The sequence below is a fragment of the Tursiops truncatus genome, chromosome X, assembly GCF_011762595.2.
Source record: "Tursiops truncatus isolate mTurTru1 chromosome X, mTurTru1.mat.Y, whole genome shotgun sequence".
Lineage (NCBI taxonomy): Eukaryota > Metazoa > Chordata > Mammalia > Artiodactyla > Delphinidae > Tursiops > Tursiops truncatus.
In genome coordinates this window covers 86130429-86152022 of record NC_047055.1, presented here as the reverse complement: position 1 = coordinate 86152022, position 21594 = coordinate 86130429, and the positions used below count along the sequence as shown (strand labels likewise).

At 39.2% G+C, this 21594-nt stretch overlaps 1 protein-coding gene across 5 annotated transcripts in view; it reads left to right on the top strand.

Annotated features, from left to right (window-relative positions):
* CLCN5 (chloride voltage-gated channel 5) overlaps nt 1–21594 on the top strand; it is a 159735-nt gene that overhangs the window by 103540 nt on the left and 34601 nt on the right. For all 5 annotated transcript variants that reach the window (XR_004524438.2, XM_073799514.1, XM_033849403.2 and 2 more), the window contains one exon: nt 9626–9772. Coding sequence is in view for 4 of the 5 variants with exons in the window: in XM_073799514.1 (XP_073655615.1) it covers nt 9626–9772 (147 nt within the window). In the remaining variant the exon portion in view is untranslated. The remainder of the gene's footprint in view (nt 1–9625; nt 9773–21594) is intronic.

Sequence of the window (21594 nt, the reverse complement as noted above, 5' to 3'; positions counted from 1 at the left end):
TTGTTATTCATGAGCCCTGTTGATGTTTTAGTAAGGCATGGAGGAAGGGATGTGTTCTATAGTCCTATGATTAGGTTTCAGTCTTTTAGCAAGCCTGTGCCCCCTTGACTGTGAACTTCACAGGTGCTTCTCAGTTTTATTTTCTTTTGTTTTTTCTCCTTTATGTGAGACAGGAAGGCTGGAGGGAGCTAGACTTCAGTTTTCCTTTCCGCTAAGTTGGTTAGGCATTGGTAAAATAGTTTCTCCTGAGGACCAGCCTTGTAAAAAGAAGAGAATGCCCTGTTCATTTTCCTGCCCCTACTGGAAGCACGAGGGGATTTTTCTCTGGTCTTCACTGGGCCTTTTCGAGTTCTTAACTCTCAAATTTGTCCACACTAAGCCTCTAGCTATTCTTCAATTACAGTTTAGGTTCTCCTACCCTGGCACTGGTTCTCAAAGAGGGTTCCGCTAGTGTAAGCTATGATTCTCTGTATCCGCCTGTCTGTCTCCCTAAGTTTGGAGACAGTAGTTTGTCCTATAATCTGAGTTCTCTGATGGATCTAAGGAGAGTTGTTGATTTTCAGTTTGTTCAGTTTTTTCTCATTGTGAGGATGAGAATGAGAACTTCCAAGCTCCTTATTACATTCTTGACCAGAAATCCTCCTTTAATCTTTACTTGAATATGTGCATCCACCTTTTTTATTACCTTTATCAATGATGACACAGATTTGTTCCTCTGTTCTTTTCACTTCATTTTATTACATACATTCCCTGATGCAAAATGTTATTTATTTTACTACATATTAATTAATCCATTTTGTATGTGTCCATGGTCAGAAATAACTTTGCCTGTCCACCACATCCGGAATGAATATACTATTCTGTGTTATTTTAAAAATCAACCCTAAAAAAACCCATTTGGAATTTATCACAATGTGGTATATGTTGTAATTGTACATTGTTTTCCATTTTGATATCTAGCAATCCCTCAACTATTTACTAAAAAGTGGTTGATCCTTTCCTTATAGTTGTGTTGCTTCTGGTTTATCAGCTATTAAGTTCGTAAAATAGTGCGTGTCCACTGCTAGAATCTCTATTCTTAATCCAGTGCCATAAGGTTTTGATGATTGTTTCTTTGTAGAAGATTAAAATCTGACAGGTTATGTTTGCCATATTTACTTAAGAAAATATATACACTAGTATCCTTGCCTACTTATTCTTCCAGGTAAAGTTCACTATCAATCTTTCAAGTTATCTAAAGGATGCCATAGGGACTCTAGATTAATATATAGTTGTAATACAATTCAGATTGGTGTCTGTTTTGTTCTTACTATATTTAGACTTTCTATCCATGAGCATGATACTTCTTTGTTGATTTATGTCATTCTTTTTTTCCTCCTACTTGGATTTTATAAATTTTACAGTAATATTGTGTTTCAAGTGTATGTCTCTATCATAAATAAATTATTGTATTTTCTAGTTCTGTGATAGTACATGGGAATGCAGTTGTTTTTTTGTCTATTTGCCTTATAATTTCTGAATTCATTTATTACCTTTAGTTATTTTTAGTTAATATTTTTAGAGCTGTATAGATATGTATTCATGCAATCCAAACATCAAAATATATTTCTTCCTTTCCTATATGCATTCTTCACTTTTTTCCTCTTAAAGTTTTCTTTTACCATGTTAAATATAATAGGCAACAGGAGGCATCATTATCTTCCTGTATTAAGGGGAATGAGATTTTGCTTCTTGGTTTTAATTTAAATTTTCTGTATCATGTCAAGAAACAAATTTTCCACCTGGAATATTTTTAAAATATTTTAATCTGGAATAAATATAAACTTTTAAAATCTGTTCTTGACATCTGTTGAGATAATTATGGCTTTTAAAATTTTATCTGTTAGTCTGATAAATGATGTCGACAATTTCCCTTGTGATATCAGTCTTGTGTTCTTGGAATAAACTCTCCTTATTTATAGTAGGCAAATCTTTCAATGTAATGCTATATTTCAGTTTCTTAAAGTTTATTTTGGTGTTTTACTCATATATTCCAAAGTGAAAGTGATCTATAAAATATGAGTGGTGTCTTTGTCAGGCCTGGCAGGCTCTTGTCCTTGAACTTCAGGGTGCTTCTCTAGCCATCTTATTTGTCACTCTTGAAAGCCTTTCTATCAGAGTGTTACCATATTTGAAGAATCTCTGAGGGAATTCCCTGGTGGTCTAGTGGTTAGGACTTGGCACTTTCACTGCAGGGGCCTGGGTTCGATCCCTGGTTGGGGAACTAAGATCCCACAATCTATGTGGCACAGCCAAAAAAAAAAAAGAAAGAAAGAAAGAAAGAATTTCTGAGATAAAACCAAAGAAATGCTAAGGGACAATAGCATATTATTGTTTCAATTTTAATTTCTCTGAATTTTTAAAACCCCTTTCCCCGTTTTCTTTAATAAATTATCTACTTACCAATATCTTTTGCCCTTTCATCTGTTGGGATTCAGTTTTAATGATTTGAACAATCTCTTTATATATCAAGGCTATTTCTCCTTTGGAAAAATATTTATAGGAAATATTAGTTTGCTTCACTTCCACTTCCTTCATCTGTCAACACGGTCTCATCTGACTGGTTTGTCCTCTTCCTCCTTCTTACCAGTCATGAGTGTTGCCCAAGTATGGTTTCTCCATTCTGTGTTCTTTCTCTCCTTTAACAATTCCCAAAGAGTGGTCTGTGCTTCCTGAGACCCTGTCATGGTGTCAGCAAAATCAAAACTATTTTCATATTAATATTAAGATTTTCTTTGCCTTTTTCATTCTCATTTTCTCATGAATATGCAGTGGAGTTTTCTAGAGGCTGTATGACAGGTGCTGATGTCATTGCTCTGATGGCTAATGGAATATGTGTCCTCTTAAGGCAGACATTAAAAAGATTTGTGGGAATTCTCTGGTGGTCCAGTGGTTAGGACTCTGAGCTTCCACTGCAGGGGGCCCGGGTTCGAACCCTGGTCAGGTAACTAAGATCTTGCAAGCAGCGTGGTGAGGCCAATAAATAAATAAAAGTAAGAATAAAAAATTTAAAAATCTAAAAAATTAAAAAATAAAAAGATTTGCAAAATGCCTCTCACTAATTTTTTTTGGAAAATATAGATTTTTTTTCCAAAAGTTAACATAAACATATAATGGGATGAGTATTATTATATTTAAATACATTAATAAATATTTATTTTGAACATTTCTGGGGTTTGATTTCTAATTCAGTAAATATCTATAGATAGAACCCCTATAAATACAAGCTCTTTAGGTCCCTCAATAATTTTGAGGACTAAAGGGATCCTGAGACCAAAAAATTTGAGAACTGCTGTTCTCGTACTGCCTGCTCTGAGTTCTGTTTTTTCTCATAACCCCTACTTGTCTGTGAGGATGACTCCCAGATGAAGACCACACTGTGAGAAGAAGCATTGTTATTTCCTCCTGGAACTTTTTACTTGAAATTTTGACAGGTAGAGAAGGTGACTTGGGTTAGGATTGGCCCAAACCTCTGAAATAAGGCACCTCAGAGACTACTGTCCAAGATTTGCATTTCATTTCTGCCTCTCAAAATAAAGTAACTAAAACTGGAATCGGAGTATAATCTAGATTATTTACTGAGCTCTCTTTGTGTCAGGCACTTAGGAATACAGATTTAAGGTACCCTGTCCTCAAGTAGCTCAAAGTATAGTGGGTAGAAAAAGGGTGATTTTATGTATGTGCCAGTTCTTGTCACCTTCAATGTTATACTTAGGATTGACTTAATGTTCTTTCTTTTAAATGATAAGACAATACTTGTATCTTGGTAGGTTGTATAATGCCTCTCTTACCCTTTTTTCCTTTTGCATCCTCCCTTTTCCACATTTGTGGTATCTGGCATATTACGTACATGGAATGCCATGTGCGGGTCAACAGTTATCGTTCTTGAACCAAAATAAGAAATAGAAAAGTTTATTGCTTCTTTGTGTTTGTTAGCATTGGAATATGTGACATACTTTATATTTTTATTTGAAGGGTTGTGTGTATCAGCCTGCCCATTGGTTTATACATTTGCTTTTGCCAAATGGGCTAGTTGAGATGGAGGTATTAATTTGTTTGTACCAACATGTGTTGCTGTCACTAGTTAAACAAGATGCTAGTATGCCATACCACAAATTAGCACCATCCCACCCCATCCCCACCTGGCTCTTTCAGTACAGCTGTTGGGAATATGCACTCCTCCTCCCCTTTTCCCCCTTCTTCCTCCATCCTAAATGACCTACGTTGAAACTGGAAGTGGTGAACTGCCTTCCTAGCCTTTTCATCCTCTCTCTTCCAGTCCACTGCTGCCACACTTACCTCCTAAAGTTATGTTTTTATCATGTTGCTCCTCAAAAACTACAGCGACTCCATTGGCTTCCCAACCATTTGCTCACATACAGCTACCCTATCCTCTAGTCAAGCACAGATGCCAGCCTCATTCTCATCTCAAGCCTTTGGCCATTTTGTTTCCTGGTCCTCGAATACCTTCTTTCCTCCATGAAGGCTTCTCTAGCTTACAATCTCCCTTCCATTTTCTAAATGCCAGTTTCACTTTTATTCTAGCAGTTTAACACTTAGCTGTTGTATAATTACATTATGTGGAAGTTTCCTCCCCAACTAGATAATAAATTCTTGAGAGCAGTGACAGGGTAACAGATGTTTTTTGTATCCTTAATCCTCTACCCTCATAGTGCAAGGCATAGATTTATTGAGTATTGGCTATGTAAATATGTTGACTGGCTATTAACCATTCCTCCCCAACTAGAATCCTCCTCAATAAGCATTTATTGAATACCTTCTCTGGAACAACACTAGAGTTGTTAAGACCACAAAAATGAGAAGGATACGGTGTAGTCACAAGACTCAAGTGGAAGAGATTATGCAATCAGCATAGATGTCTGAACAAAGGGGGTGTTGAGGAAAAGCTTGTATGAGCTGGCCCGAGATGGATTGAAGGGGATTTCACCAGGCTAAAAAGAGGATGGGGGCTGGGTGGGATTTCAGATAGAATATATGGCCTGAGCAAAGGTATGGAGGTGTTAAAGTACATGGCCTATGTGGAGTATAACAAATCTATGGCAGGAGATAAGTCTGTCTGGGTAGATGGGATCTAGATTTGATAGGGCTTTGAATACCATACAAAGAAATGTAAACTTGACCCAAAAGGCAATGGGGAACCAGCTTATGATTTTAAGCAAGAAGGTGACAAAAGGCACTGAAAGTGTCAGCTATGTAATGCAGATATCAACCAAACATTTTTCCCTGTTTGCCCTCCCCCCATAACCCTTCCTTGTATGACGAGCCCTATAGTAATCCACTAGTTGGGATAATAAATCCTGTTACTTTGTTCCTGGTCTACCCTAAATTCCGGCTGACCTCAGGCTTGTGACCATCTAGAGGTTTGATTTATTCCAGATGTGCCATTCTCTGGACTGACATGTCATAGGGAAGCCCCAGAGTGTTATGGAAAGAGCAATAGGCTTGGAGTTCAACTAAATGCAGGATCAAATCTCAACTTGGAGGAACTTTAAATTATTTCCTCATTATTCTGCTGCTTTAACTTTTTGTCTGGAACTTTTTTATATCTGCAAAATAAAACCAACTACTACCAGAATGGATTATCCACGGGCAAAATATCACTTTGAGTTTTACTGATTATGTTCTTTTTCTTTGTTGAACTCCAGTTTGTTGCATCTGTTTTGCTTGATCTGCTTGCTGCTTCTAATTTTCTTTTGTTGACCCTTTATTTCTATGTACTTATTAAGGAAGCACTTTATAACCCAAACACTGAACCAGATAACTGTTCCATGAAATGTTTGAAATGAGGCAGCTCAATTTAGCTGGGTTGTTCTGTGTCAGTGGGTTACAGGAAGGAGTTTGTAAGGTCCTAATGGGGAAACGGAAGAGTTTTCCAGCTTCTCCTTTGTTGAGTCTTCATCTTGTAGCGTCATTATTTTGTTTTAATGAATTCCCAGAACAATAGGTACACCTTCTGAAAATATGACTACAGGACATATTCCAAAGCCAAATATAAATTATTTTTGGACTCCCCATACTTTTTCTTCCTATGATTTGTGTGGCTAATGTAGAGTTGCTGAAACTGTGTATTTTAAATCATTTCCTGAATGAAGCACATAACCAGTGAAGAGAGAGGGAAAGGATTCTGCATCATTTTGCAAATTTTCTTGCCTACTTTCAGTGCTAGTCACTGGAATTCACAGGCGTTGGATGAATTTAAACAGAAAGAAAATCTCTCAAGTTCTTCTCATCAGCTAAAATGGTGCTCGTTTTCCGTTAAGATTTCTAGAAACCTGGAATACCTACTTTTGAGATTGCTTTTATAGGTTCGTTGAACGTAGTAAATCCCAGAGTTAGACAAATATTAAGTGCAACTATTGACTCTGATGCCACCTACATTTAAAAGAGAAAGTTGATGTGAGGGGTGAGGGCAGGAAACATGCTTTGTTTGGATTTTGTTATTTGTGTTTAGGCTAATGTTATTTCTGCTTGTTTTTCATTTTCATCCTGTTGAGTTTGAAGCAGCAACGGAAGTGTCAAATGGAATTCTTGGGAATTAAGGACTGGAGCTTGAGATAGAGATGAGGGCTAGAGATAGTAGGTTTCCTTAAAGGATAAGATAAAGTAACTCAGAGTAAGGCAGGTAAGGATCTGCTATCTCAGTCAGATCAAGAACAAAATAGAGAGACTAATTTTTTTCTTAAATAAAGATTAAAGACACTTCTTCCTGGATGACAGGAGGGAAGACTGAGAGATTCAGAATTTCCTGTGTGTCGTTGGTAATAGGAAAAACCTGCTAAGGATCCGTGGTAGTCAGGTTAGACTTGGAAGCAGTGGCAGAGTCCGCTTTTTCACCCTCTTGCTTAGAATCATAATTCAGAGGAATTCGTGTAAGTGCATTTTTGCAGGTGTGCTCAGAGCAGGGGCATGAAGGAAGCAGGATAGAGCAGGAGGAAGAGTCTAGCGAGGATGAAGGATTGGCTGGCAGCGAGGGAGCTGGGCTGAAGATGCAAAGCATGGATTCTTAGTATCCTAGGAAACATTTGATCCACATAGGAAGGTTAGAGGTTTTGTAGCTGAGGGAATGGTTTTATGATAGATAATTTTCTAAATTATTAGTACCTCTGGGTAAATGACCCTACCGTCTCCACCTGACCATATGTCACCATGGAAGCATGGTAATGTTCCTGGAGAACCTGTTGTTTAGATTCATGTCTGCACAGAGTTCAAGCTATTGGTGTATACTAAAGAATGTTGTTGAGAATGTGTTTCTTTTATTTATATTCATCCTTATCCATAAGTGAATGGCAGATTTCCCTTAGAATATCTGTTCTCTTGATTTCAGTCATCACCTTGATGTTGATAACTCCCACGTCTTTGCCTCTCAATCTTCATCTCATCTGGCCTACCCAGCATCATTTCTGTATCTGTCCCACTATCCCACAATGCTTCATACATAATAGGTGGTTCATAAATGTCACTCATGCTGACCTCCTCCTTCAGGCTGACCTCTTTATCATAAGTGAGATGTTGTGAAATTGAACACATGATTTGGAGCTTACCGTCTTTTAAAAACACTAACTGGGCAAGTTACTTAGTCTCTCTGAGCTTTGGTTTCCTCATCTGCACTAGGAGTGCTAATGCCACAGCTTAGGAACGCTGGAAAAATTAAGTGAAAGCGTTCACTTTAAGCGCATGGCCCAGGGCCTGAAAATTAATTGAAGTCCTGGTAAATGTTGCTTATTTCTCCTTTATGCTCAATGTTTAAAATATTTAATTTAACTGCTGTGATTCCAATTTTTTTTAGGCCTAACATTTAATTAATTAATTTTAAATTAATTAATTAATTAACTATGGCTGCTCAGGGTCATCATTGCAGTGCACGGGCTTCTCTAGTTGTGGCGTACGGGCTGTCCAGTTGCAGTATGTGGGATCTTAGTTCCCCGACCAGGGATCAAACCCGGGCTCCCTGCATTGGGAGCACAGAGTCTTAACCACTGGACCACCAGGGAAGTCCCCCTAAAGTTTAATTTAACGTATTTGGTATTTACCACATTCTTGCACATAATTCTAATAACCCAGAGTAAGAAGTTTCTTAAAAGAGTATTATTTAGGGCTTCCCTGGTGGTGCAGTGGTTAAGAATCCGCCTGCCAATGCAGGGGACACGGGTTCGAGCCCTGGTCCGGGAAGATCCCACGTGCCATAGAGCAGCTAAGCCTGTGCACCACAACTACTGAGCCTGTGTCTGGAGCCCGTGAGCCACAACTACCGAGCCCGCTTGCCACAACTTCTGAAGCCCGCGCGCCTGAAGCCCGTGCTCCAGAACAAGAGAAGCCACCACAATGAGAAGCCCACACACCACGACGAAGAGGCACCCCCGCTCACTGCAACTGGAGAAAGCCTGCACACAGCAACAAAGACCCAATGCAGCCAAAAATAAAATGAATGAATGAATGAATGAAATTTTAAAAAATAGTATTATTTGCCTAATCGAATAGAACTTTGCTGGCTATGAAACTTGATCAAGATTTCATCAAAAACTGGGGTGATGGTGGTGCAGGGCTAGATAAAGTTGGCTGTACTGCTGTTTTTCTTTTTTTTTTAAATGATCAATATACTAAGATTTTTTTGAATAAAATTTTATGATCTGAAGATTCCCACTTGGGATGTGGAAAGTGTTTCATCTTTAATATTAAATTCTTGAGCAGAGAACAACATTGAACAGCACAGTATGCCTCTTTTTCCCAGTATTTCTGTGCATCTATATTGTGTTAAGAACTCTGGGAGAGCCGGAGGCATAAAATAATATTTTTCCACTCCCAGATGGCTAGCACATTTCTGAATACTGCTGTCTAGTTTTTATTTCAGATTTTTATTGTGAACTCCCATGAGTTTTGTATGCATGTCCTCATTTGATTTGCTTATTTGCAATGGTTCTCAAAAAACCAATATCAACTACATTGTAAGGGTAGTGGTATGTTATATCTGGAGGGTAACTGACTATGCTAAGTAGTTTGTGTGTCTATACTGTCAAAGTAAGAGCACGAAAGAGGAATACGAATAAGTGGTAACCCAAAAGGTGAAAACTACCCAAATGTCCATCAACTGATAAATGGATAAATAAAATGTGGTATATCCATACAATGGGTGTTATTCAGTTCTAAAAAGGAATGTCATACTGATACATGCTACAGCATGGATGAGCCTTGAGAAAATTATGAGAAGTGAAAGAAGCCAGACACAAAAGCCCACATCTTATATGATTACATTTATATGAAATATCCAGAATCAGCAAATCACAGACACAGAAAGAGAACAGAGGTTATAAGGGGCTGGGGTGGGAGGGAGATGGGGAGTTATGTTTACTGGGTAGCAAGTTTCTGTTTGAGATAATGAAAAATTTCTGGAAATGGATAGTGATGATTGCACATCATTGTAAATGTGCTAAATGCTACTGAATTGCCAGTTTAAAATGGTTTAAATGGTAAATTTTATGTTATGTGTATTTACCACAATAAAAAAAGAATAAGTGGTAAGGGACTTGGAAATCATTGTAATAAGCCTCCTGTTTTTTTTTCTGTACAGGAGCCATGGATAACAGAGGCTTTCAGCAGGGGAGTTTCAATAGCTTCCAGAGCAGCTCCAGTGATGAGGACTTGATGGACATACCAGGGACAGCTATGGATTTCTCCATGAGAGATGATGTTCCTCCCTTAGATGGAGAAATAGAAGGTATCATTACTGCTGATGACAATTTATCTTTTTAAAAGTTATTTCCAATGTACATACAATAACATTTATTTATCTCCTGGCACACAGTCCTATGAATTTTAACACATGTGTAGATACTTGTAATCACCACCACTGACAGGATAAGAACAGTTCAACACCCCCAAAGCATTCCTTCTTATTACCCTTTGCAGTCAGTCCTCCCTGACCCCCAAGCCCTGGTAACCACTGATTTGTTCTCTGTCCCATAGTTTTTCCTTTCTGAGAATGTCATATACATGGAGTCACATAGTTTCAACTTTTGAGACTGACTTCATTCACTCAGCTTAATGCCTTGGAGATTCATTTAAGTTGTTCATTCCTTTCTCTTGCTGAGTAGTATACCCCGGAGTGGGATCACTGGATTGTGTGATAAATGTATGCTGAACTTTGTAAGTAACTGCCAAACCATTTTTCAGAGTGGCTGTACCATTTTGCATCTGAACTAGCCATGTATGGTAGTTCTTCCACTTGTTCTGCTCTTAGTATTTTCAGTAATTTTAATTTTAACCATTCTAACAGCTATGTAGTGTTATCTCATCATGGTTTTAATTTCATTTCCCTAACGGTTTATGATGTTGAACATCATTTCATGTGCTCATCTGCCAACCTTATATCCTCTTCGATGAAGTGTCTGTTCAAATCCTTTCCCCTTTTTATAATTGTTTTCTTATTATCTGGAATATATTTATAAAATGAGAATTCCCCTTATCTATTATTTGGTTATGCAGTAACATCATTCTCTTCATTGGCTGCATACAATTTCATGGTATAGCTGTACCATAGTTTACTTAACCAAGCTTCTATTGTTGCACATTTCAGTTGCTTCCAATCTCTTGCTGTTACAAACAATGCCACAATGGACAACCATGCGTGTGTGTGTGTGTGTGTGTGTGTGTGTGTGTGTGTGTGTATCTTTTAAGTGTATGAGAGCATTTCTGTAGCATGAGTGTGTAAGAGTGCTTATTTCCCCTTTCACCAGCCTTGCTGGTGCTAAATATTATAATTCTTTTTTCATCTTTACAATATGATAAATAAATAAATACATCCCTATTATTGTTTTAATTTTCAATTTTTAAAATTAATGAGCTTGAGCATATTTTCATGTTTATTAACCATTTAAATTTCTTTTTCTGGGGAATTCCCTGGTGGTCCAGTGGTTAGGACTTTGCACTGTCACTGCCGAGGGCTTGAGTTCAATCCCTGGTCAGGGAACTAAAACCCCACAAGCTGTGCGGTCTGGCCAAAAAAAATTCTTTTTCTGGAAGTTTCCTGTTCATATGATGTTCCTATTTTTCTAATGGGCTGATTATCTTTTCTTATTTTCTCTCACACTTTTTTTTTGTTGTTGCGGTATGCAGGCCTCTCACTGTTGTGGCCTCTACCATTGCAGAGCACAGGCTCCGGATGCGCAGGCTCAGCGGCCATGGCTCACGGGCCCAGCCGCTCCATGGCATGTGGGATCTTCCCGGACCGGGGCACGAACCCGTGTCCCCTGCATTGGCAGGTGGCCGCTCAACCACTGTGCCACCAGGGAAGCCCTTTTCTTATTTTTTTATAAGAGCCCTTTATATTATTATTATTAATCTTTTGTCTAATGTAGGTTGAATATGTATATTTTCTATTTCTGGTTTGCTTTTGTTAACTTTGTTTTTTTTAATCTACAAATATTTTAAAATTTTTGTATAGCTAGGTATATAACCCTTTTATGACTTCTGAGTTTCTTGTTGTAATTAGAAAGGACTGTATCACTTTAAGATTAAATTTATATACTTTATTGTCTGGTTCTTTAAGTGATTGGGATTGCCATTCTCAAAGTGAAATCAGGGGACAAGAAACTACTGTCAGAATTCATTATTTAGCAAATTTGTATTAAGGGCCTATGACATTACAGATATTTTGCTAGGTTCTGGGAATTAGCAAGGCTTTAAGGCACCATCCCTGCCTTCATGAAGTTGATTCTAGCTAGCCTAACAGACACATAAGTACTTATGATAGTACCTACCTACCTACCTACCTCTTAAGAGTTGTTTTCAGGATTAAATGAGATAATAACATATAAAGTGCTTATGTACCCAGCATAGAGTTAATGCTCAATAAAATGTTAGCTATCATAATCATCAGCATTATTATGTCTATTATAACCCTATATTACAAGGACTTAGCAGAGGACGCATTCTCTCTCTCTCTCTCTCTCTCTCTCTCTCTCTCTCTGTGTGTGTGTGTGTGTATGTGTGTGTGTGTGTGTGTGTGTGTGTGTAGGATTGGAAAAAATTTCACAGAAAAGGTGTGTTTGAGAAGGGCCTTGAAAGGTAAATTATTTGGTAGGAGGAAGAGCATTTGAGGCAGAAAGCAAGCTTTTACAGAGATAGCAACAGGCATAATATACAGAGGTATAAAAAGACAGAATATAAGCCCAAATAAGTAAATTGGGGCCTGAATGTCATGCTGAGAAGTTTGAATTAACCTTATTGTCACTGTGAGGACAAAACTCCTTCACATACTCATTCAACAAATACTTTTCGAGCACCTGGTATGAACCAGGTACTGCTATAGGCACTGGGAATACAGTGGCAGGATTAACATAGATAAGATGCAAGCTGATCTGGAATTTAGATCTAGTTGGGTAAATAAACAGATTCTCTAGTTAATTACACATTGTGATAAGTTTGAGGATGGAAATAAACTGAATGATAATAGATGATAACTGGGGAATACCACAATAGTTGGAAAGGTCAGGGAAGGCTCCTCTGAGGGGAGGTGCCCAACTTGGGATGAATATACAGGTAAGAAAACCACAGGTTCAAAAGGATAACAAGAAATTTGCCTGGTAAAGGTACCTCAGGGCAGTGACAGTAGAAGAGAGCCCCTGAATTTAAAGTTCATAAAAGAAAGGTACTCATGGTTTGGTATTTAGTGGGTTTTCCTATTTGCCTACTAATATAAAAGGGACATGTGTGTGTCATGTCCATTTATGAGTACTTACAACCACAGTGAGTCAGTCATACCAATTACTGGCTCTAGTGAAGTGGTCAGTTAGGGTATCCATTAGCTTAAACTGGCTACCTCTACTTAAGCCTTCTGGCTAAACCAGAGTGGTTTAGCATAGTTACCATCATTGCTTCTAATGAAAAATGATTTCATATGGCATCTGTATGACCAAAGTAGTTTTTCTGTGTTCACGTTGCTCTGGGTAGGTGATTGGGGCAAGTATCCATTATTCCTATTTAATAAACTAGAAAACTGAGGCAGACAAGATTTTGACATTGCTTATGATTGTGGAATATAGTTTTAGGTGAGTAGTCCTTCATCACTTATCACTAGCCTTTACAGGAGAATTACTACTTGTGGCTTCCAACGTCTGACCGTATAATAATGAGGCTGTTTTCCATGAGCCACACACAAAAATCAGTCCACTTACAATACTCCGTAGTGTTATAATTTTCTTGCTTTGCTTTTTAATTGTTCTTATTTTATTTAATGTTTTCACATGGGATTTCCTAGTGAACACAACAACAGAAAAAAAAGGTCATAAAGTCCTTGGTATTTGGTGGTGAAACTGTGCATAAAATATTACACTTTGTACCAGGCACAGTGGCACGTACTAAAAAGATTAGTTAAAAGGAGCTTGAAAGGCAGTAGAAGTGGTCCTTGTTTTCCAGATGGCTGGAGGGATTGATTTATGAGTAATGAATAAATAAATTATGCATGTCATGGTTAAATGCATCTGAGGTAGTGTTATAGTAGTCTGTAAATTAGAAGAAACATAAACACAGAGATCTGAAAGAAGGGGAGGAGGAGGCAAATAGAAAAAGGGTTTGAGTAACAGGAAGAAATTCAGAGCTATTCTCATAGTCCATCTGTTCTCACTTGCCTGCCTCCGCAGCCTGGAACTCCTGGTCAGCAATTCAGCGATTCATTCATTTATGGAACACCCAGATACGAACTGTGTTGTTTTGGTAACGTTCTTCGATTCTCTTTTCCCCCTCGCTTCCTTGTCTTTCTACCTAGCATGCCTTGCTGCTACTCCCTAACTGTAGAATGAGGAGACATTCCTGGCAGAAAGAGCAGCACAGGTAAAGGCACATAGCAGCATGAGAGAGCGTCCTCTGCTCAAGAAACAGAGTCTGTATGTCTGAGGCCTGAGACTCCAAGGGTGGGGATGGTGAGAGTTGGAGCAGGATATAGGCTGGGTGATCTAGTTAGAAATCTAGGTGGGGTCCAGATTGTCTGTGCTTTTGGACCTCATCTTGTAACCAAGGAGTCACCAAATGATTTAAAAGCAGAGGAATGATGTGATCAGATTGGTGTTTTAGAGAATTATGGCAGTGTGGAAGATAGGTTCAGGGGAAGAGTATGCTGGAGACTGGAAGACCAGTTAAACTGTTAGTTTTGAACAATCTAGGCAAAAGAGCAAAGGCCTGAATTAGGACAGCAGGAAATGGAGAGGGGGAAAGAATAAGTTCTGGAGAAATTTCAGAGTGGGGATCAATAGGACCAATTAGACATGGAGAATAAACCAGAAGAGACACAGATGACTTCAAAGCCCAGGTGGAGCATGAGCAGGCCATTTCCCTCTCACGTGTGAGAACATGCCCAGACCACCCCTGCCAGCCTCAGCATAACCTCCCGATGTCCCAGGGAAGGGAAAAATCTTTTAAAATGAAAAACATGACGGTGCATGAAATCCACCATGGAAGCTGTGAAACAGTTCTGTTTGTTCTGCCCCGCTGTAAAGAAAGATCATAGTATTCCTTCAGAGAGAAACAGAAAACATCTTAGGCTTCAGCTCATGGAGAATCCTCCCTTCATCATCTCAGTTAGGCTCTCCCAAACTGACTCATTTGTGTGGATGGTGCCAGGAGGAGAAGGAAAGGGAATTTGGGAACCGTCACCCTCATAATATTCAAACTTCCCTAAACGCTTAGCCTAGGAGAATGGCAATTGTTATCGCTGCTTTTTGAGCTTGAAAAAAAGAAAAAGTAGCCCTTATCAAAAGCTCCGTGGGGCCATAAACCTCACCTGTTTTAATATGCTGACCCCATAAAATGAGGCCTATGGTTATGGTCCATAGGCTTTAAAGGCTTCCTTTAGGTTCTTTAATGGGAAAATACCCGGTCAGATTTCAGAATGTATGCCCTCTAATCTCTCCCCCATTTATATATTTATATTTTTGTCTTAAGTATATGTTTTATTCAGGTCTACTGAGTTTTTACCGAATGTCCCATCCAGGACACCGCATTACATTTAGTTGTCGTGTCTCCTCGGGCTCCTCTTGGCTGTGTTGGTTTCTTAGACTTTCTTTGTATTTGGTGACCTTTGACAGTTTTGAGGATTACTGGCCAGGTATTTGTAGAATGTTGCTAAGTTGGGATTTGTTTGATGTTTTTCTCATAATTGGACTGGGGCTTGGGGGAAGACTAGAGGTAAAGTGTCATTCTTACCACATCATATCAAAGGTATATACCATCAATATGACTCATCACTGCTGATGTTCACCTTGATCATGTGGCTGAGGTAGTGTTTGTCAGTTTTCTCCCCTGTGAAGTTACTCTTTTTTCATCCTTTCCATAATGTGTTCTTTGATTAAGGAAGTCACTGCGTAGCTGACACTTAAGAATAAGGAAGTTATTCTCTACCTCCTTGAGGGTGAAGTATCTACAAACACTATTTGGAATTGTTCTTCATCGGAGATTTCTCTATTCTCAGTTATTTATTCATTCACTTATTTATATCAGTAGGGACTCATCTGTTTAATACTTTGGGCTATAATCCATTATTACTTTATTTTATTCAAATTTTTCTAACTTTGCATTTGGAGCTCTTTCAATTGGCTCTTTCTCCCTTTGATGTATCCCTGTCACTGTGCAGGTTTCTTAAGCACTTATTTACTTTCTGGTACTACAATATGCTCCAGGCCCATGTTATATACTTCCTGCCTCAGTCCTAGAATCAGCCATTTCTCCAAGGAGCCCTAGTTCCTTTCAGCGGAGATTGGTATTAGAAAGCAAGATCTGGGCAGGAGGTGTGCTTTTTTCTGTTGGGGCGTTGTTGCTTCTAGGTCCTCTCAGTAAGGAAATATAAATATATGTGTATTCTGACCCATGTATTTACACATACCTGTAAATAGATTATCTGTATGTAACTATCTGCATCTATATTAAGCTAAACATGAGATCATACTGGTGTCTCTAACTGTAATCCGTTACCACAGGGATCATTCTTGCCTCCTCCCCTTGCTTGTCTGTAACCTTCCCCTCCAGGTAGTGAGAAACGTGGCTCCCACCATCCACCATCCAATATTTAACTGTTCATTTCCAGTGTATGTGCATGGTTTCAAATTGTTAACCCATACCCTCCGTGGGAAACTACTTTATCAACTACAGTAAAGTGCTTATACAAAATTCTTTTACCTTTAGTCTTACAAACTCCACTCATTTCCAGTTACTTGGGTCAGCATCTTTTTCCTTTAGTGAGGCTGTTTCACAAATTTGTGATATAATTGGATTCTTTTGCCACATTCTGCATTCCATCCTGAGATTTTCTTTTTAATTGCATACATTAAGGTTCACTCTTTGTGCTGTAAAACTCTATAGATTTTGGCAAATGCATAGTGACATGTATCCACTATTACAGTATCATGCAGAATAGTTTCACTGCCCTAAAAAATCTCCTGTGTCTTACCTATTCAGCATCCTTTCTTCTGAGTCCCTGGCAACCATTGATCCGTTTTCATCTTTATAAATTTGTCTTTTCCAGAATGCCTTTATAAATGGAATCATACAGTACATAGACTTTTCAGATTGGCTTCCTTCACTTAGCAGTATGCATTTAAGGTTCTTTCATGTCTTTGTGTGGATTGATAGCTCGTTCCTTTTCATCCCTAAATAATATTCCATTGTCTGGATATACCACAGTTTGTCTATTCATTCACCTACCTACTATAGGACATCTTGGTTTCTTCCAACTTTTGGCAATTATGACTAAAGATGCTACAAACATCTGTGTGTAGTTTTTCCTGTGGGCGTTAAGTTTTCAAGTCAGTTGGGTAAATATATAAATGCAATTTCTGGATTATATGGTAAGACTATGTTTGGTTTTATAAGAAATTGCCTAACTGTCTTCTAAAGTGGCTGTACCATCTTGTATTCCCAGCAGCAATGAATGAGAGTTCCTGTAATTCCACATCCTTGTGAGCAATTGGTATTGTCAGTGTTTTAGGTTTTAGCCATTCTAATAGGTGTGTAGTGGGAACTTGTTGTTAATTTGCATTACCCTAATGACAAATGATGTTGAGCATCTTTTCATTTGCTATTTGCCATCTGTATGTTTTCTCTGGTGATGTTCAGATCTTTTGATTTTAGCTCTTCTTTTCTAATATACACATTTAATATTATAAATTTCTAAGTACTGCTTTTTGCTGTATCCCACAAATTTTGTTATGTTGTATTTTCATTTTCATTTACTTCAAAATGTTTTAAAATTTGTCTTCAGACTTCTTTGACCCATGGGTTATTTGGAAGTATGTTGCTTAATTTCCAGGTATTTAGTCATTTTCCAGCTATTTTTCTGTTACTGGTTTCTAGTTTAATTCCCTTGTGTTAAGATTTATGTTAAACTGGCTAGGAGTTGGGCTTTGTTTAATGTTTGGTGTAATTATTAGTGCCAGGGGTTAAATTCCTGTAGTGTCCTTGTTTTTGTCTTCTCTCTTGATTTTGAGTTTCCTTAAGTACAATTCCTTGAAAGAGATTCTGTGTCTTGCAGCTGTAATCCACTGTTATTAAGATATGGGAGCCCCATTGGTGTGGTTGTATGGTATGGGGGAGCAGGTTATTTTATAATCTTCTGATTAAATTGCATTGTCTGTTGGACCTGTGTCTTGTGTCTTTAACCTTCACAAAGTGTAATCCGGTGTTATAGCTTTTTGTTCTCCCTGCCCCCTACTCCTGTCTCTGACCTCAGCATTCCCAGCCCATTTCCAGGAAGCCCAGACCCCTACTGACTTTGCTTTTTTTCCCTTAAGTGAGACGGGTAACGGCTGGAGAGGGAAGAATGCCCTTCCCCCAACTGGGATAAGGCTCAGGCAAAGTATTTTCCCCTGGAGCATAGGCCTTTGTTACAGAGACAGGTCTGGCCTATTTCACAATGATAGCTCTTCACTTCTCCTCTGAGCTAGGAGGACATGTTTCTTAGCTCTTCATTTTGAGAACTTGGTAGGGTTCCTGGAGATAAAAGCCACCGAAGTATAGGCTCAGGAGATCCTTACTCTCACACAAGTCCACACACAGCCTTCAGCAATTCATCAAAGTTGCCTTTAAGTAGCCCTACCAGTTATGGTTCTAGCAGTTTCTACTCCAGGTAAGCAGATCTCTCTGTGTCTTTTTGGATAAGCCTGTCTCTTCAGATTTGGGGGTCAGAGTTTCCCTTGCAGCAATTCTCCGGTGGGTCCAAGAAAAGTTATTGATTTTTTAGTTTGTCTAGCTTTTTCTTGCTGTACGAATGGGAGCAACAAGTTTTTTGTTTTTTTAATTGAAGTATAGTTAATTTATAATGTTGTATTAGTTTCAAGTATACAGCAAGACAATTTCTGAGCTTTTTACTTGCCAGAGCTGAATCTGGAAGCTCCCCGTTTATTTTCTAATTAGTGAGACCACTTTGGTCCCCTCTCAAAGGGAGAAAAAAATTAGAGGGCGTTTGGCCTCTAATAAATCCTGAGTGGATTATTATGAACCTCACCTTCTTCCAATTTATGGCATTATGTGGTAGATGAGAGGGTTGCTGTGATGTTTCAGGAGTGTGTGCTGGGTGTTTCCGGGGTCTGTGGCTAGCAGGTACTCCAGAGGTACCGTGGCCATGTTGGTATAGTTCTAGTTAGGCACAGACTGGAAGTGTTGGGTCCCAGGTTGTGCTCTACTTCATCTCTCAGCTGAATCTTACTTTCCTAAGGATTGGTAGTACCATTTATTGATCTTGCCAGAAGGGTATTCTGTGATAACTCTGCAATCAAAATACCATTTGGAATTCCTCAAAGCTAATGTCTTCTCAGAAGTCATTCAACACAATGTACGAATAACCCACAAATAATCATTGCTAAAATTATAGAGTACGAGAGTTGGAAAGGACCGTAAAAATCATACATGCTGATATGCCCTCATTTTTGCGATGGGGAACCTGAAACCCACAGAGATCAAGACAGTTGCCCAGGGTGACACAGTTAGTGAGTTATGGAGCTAGGGTTGGAATCTGTATCTTCTCACTGCTGGACAATGGATCTGATCACAAAGACTTCCTTCCTTCCTTCCTTCCTTCCCTTCCCTTCCCTCCCCTCCCCTCCCCTCTTTCTTTCCTTTCTGCATTGGGTCTTCATTGCTGTGCGTGGGCTTTCTCTAGTTACGGCAAGTGGGGGCTACTCTTCGTTGCAGTGTGCGGGCTTCTCATTGCGGTGGCTTCTCTTGTTGCGGAGCACAGGCTCTAGGTGTGTGGGCTTAAGCAGTTGTGGCACGTGGGCTCAGTAGTGGTGGCTCACAGGCTCTAGAGCACAGGCTCAGTAGTTGTGGCGCACGGGCTTAGTTGCTCCATGGCATGTGGGATTTTCCCAGACCAGGGATGGAACCTGTGTCCCTTGCATTGGCAGGAGGATTCTTAACCGCACTGTGTCACCAGGGAAGTCCTCCCATTGACTTCCATGTAAAAATTTAGTTAAGTCATCTTCCTCTTGGTGCTTTCCTCCTAGTGTTCTACAGAAACTGTCACCTGCTTTGTTTCTAAATACCCCAGTGGTCTGCCTCTCAGAATGGAAGTCTTCCCTTTGCAATGTCTTGTCTCTACTCTTCTAGCTGCATTATCATTATTTTTATTTTTAGAAACACTTATATAACACATAAATACACGTCACTGTTAAAGATTCAAACAATACACATGTATATAAAATGTGAAAGTTCCCTCACTACTTCCCACTCCAGAGATAACCCTTCAAAATAACTCAGTTATGACCCTTTCAATTCTTTTTCTATCAAGTTAACACAGAGACACACACTTTAATTTTTTTAAAAAATCTACTTATTATTTTGTAACTTGCTTTTATCACATAGTAAGTTTGGGAGATTTTTCTATTTCAGTACACATCAGTCTACTTCTATCCTTATGCTATTCCCCCATTACTGGACTCTTTCATTGTTTCCAGTGCTGCAGTGAATAGCATACATACATTGGTGTGCACAGGTACAAGTGTTTCCTTAAGAGCAATTCCTAGGTTATGTGTGTGTGTGTGTGTGTGTGTGTGTGTGTGTGTTTAACTGTTTTGTTTTTTTTTTTTTGTCCATGACATCACACTATTCCCATGAATCCAAGAAGAATCTCCTACTTGGTATTTCCTCTCTTGAAGTTTTTTCTCCTGCTAAAGAATAGTTGCTAATCTTTTTTCCCCAACTTCCTTTTGGAGATTAATAGAGAGAAACCAATGCAGACTCAATATAGAAGAACTGGAGAAATGCTGCTTCTAAAATAATAAGCACAAGTAGTCACACAGGATCGTGCTAGCCAAAAGCTTTCTCAATACTCTGGTATGGAATGTGCATTTTAGAGCAGGGTTTCCCTACCCATTACATTTACCAGTCTTCTTGTCAGTCCCTTTTATGTATAAATCTGAGAAGGAAGGAATGAAAAACAAGTAATGGAACAGAGGGCTATTTTCTTTATGTGGACAACCCTCTCAGCAACATTGTCAAACCTATCCCCTCTACTTCTATTTCTACATTGATTTTGTACAGTGAGGGTCTGCAGATATCAAGCCATACTCCTCAAGCTATTTTTCCTAACACTGGTAACTCTGGCAATTAGCACCCTGGCTCCACTGGTAATGAAAGTGATTTGGGTGGGGAACTTCCGCATTAGAGTAGATGCTGGGAATAGAAGGCACAAAAGGTACACTGTCAAGCAAATGTCTACAACCCAGTGGGGGCAGAGCTGTATCCAATGGGAACCAAGGAGTCTGAAGGTGGTATAAGAATCTAGATTCACGCATATCTCGAAAGCCTTTTCCCTATCCCTTTCTCCCATGCCCCACCTTCCTATATACTTCTCATGGCCCTCACACTTCATTTTAATAGTACATATCATAGATTCATTATTGTTTTTGCAGTCCCGTTCCCCACCTCTCTCACCACCTCTCTGATTGTCTAGCTCAGCAGAGCTGGGATAGAGAGTTTCCTCTTTGTTGTCCTTCCTGCCTCTTAGCTTCACATTTTAACGTGCTGTGAGCAGGAACCAAGCAGTCAGTCCTTAAATGAAATGGGTGCAGGGTGACAGTCAAAACAACACAGGCACTGACCCGTCAGATTGGATGTCAGATATAGCTGCGGGTAGTGTTCTGGAGCCTCCTAGTGTTCCAGCTGCTGCATCATGGGAAAGTTCAGGAGCCTTGGGGGGGATGGTTGTGGGGGAGGAGAGTCCTTGGGAAAGAGTAGTTACTTATCTACAGCCACAGGTATTTCACTGTTTAACAACCAGTATGGCTGTACAGATGTGTATCAATGGAATAGTCACCCTGAATAAGTGTCCTGGGGCCGAACTAAGGTAGTATATTAAAACATAACATGGTCCTGTGACATTCTCCAGGGCTTACATAGGAAGACATTTGCTTTTCAGGGCAATCCCCTGGCGGTCCAGTGGTCAGGACTCTGTTATTTCATTGCTGTGGTCCTGGGTTCAATACTGTAAGCCGCAGGGCGGTGTGGCCGGGGCGGGGGGAGGGGGGGGAAAGCATTTGCTTTTCAGCCACTGGGTTT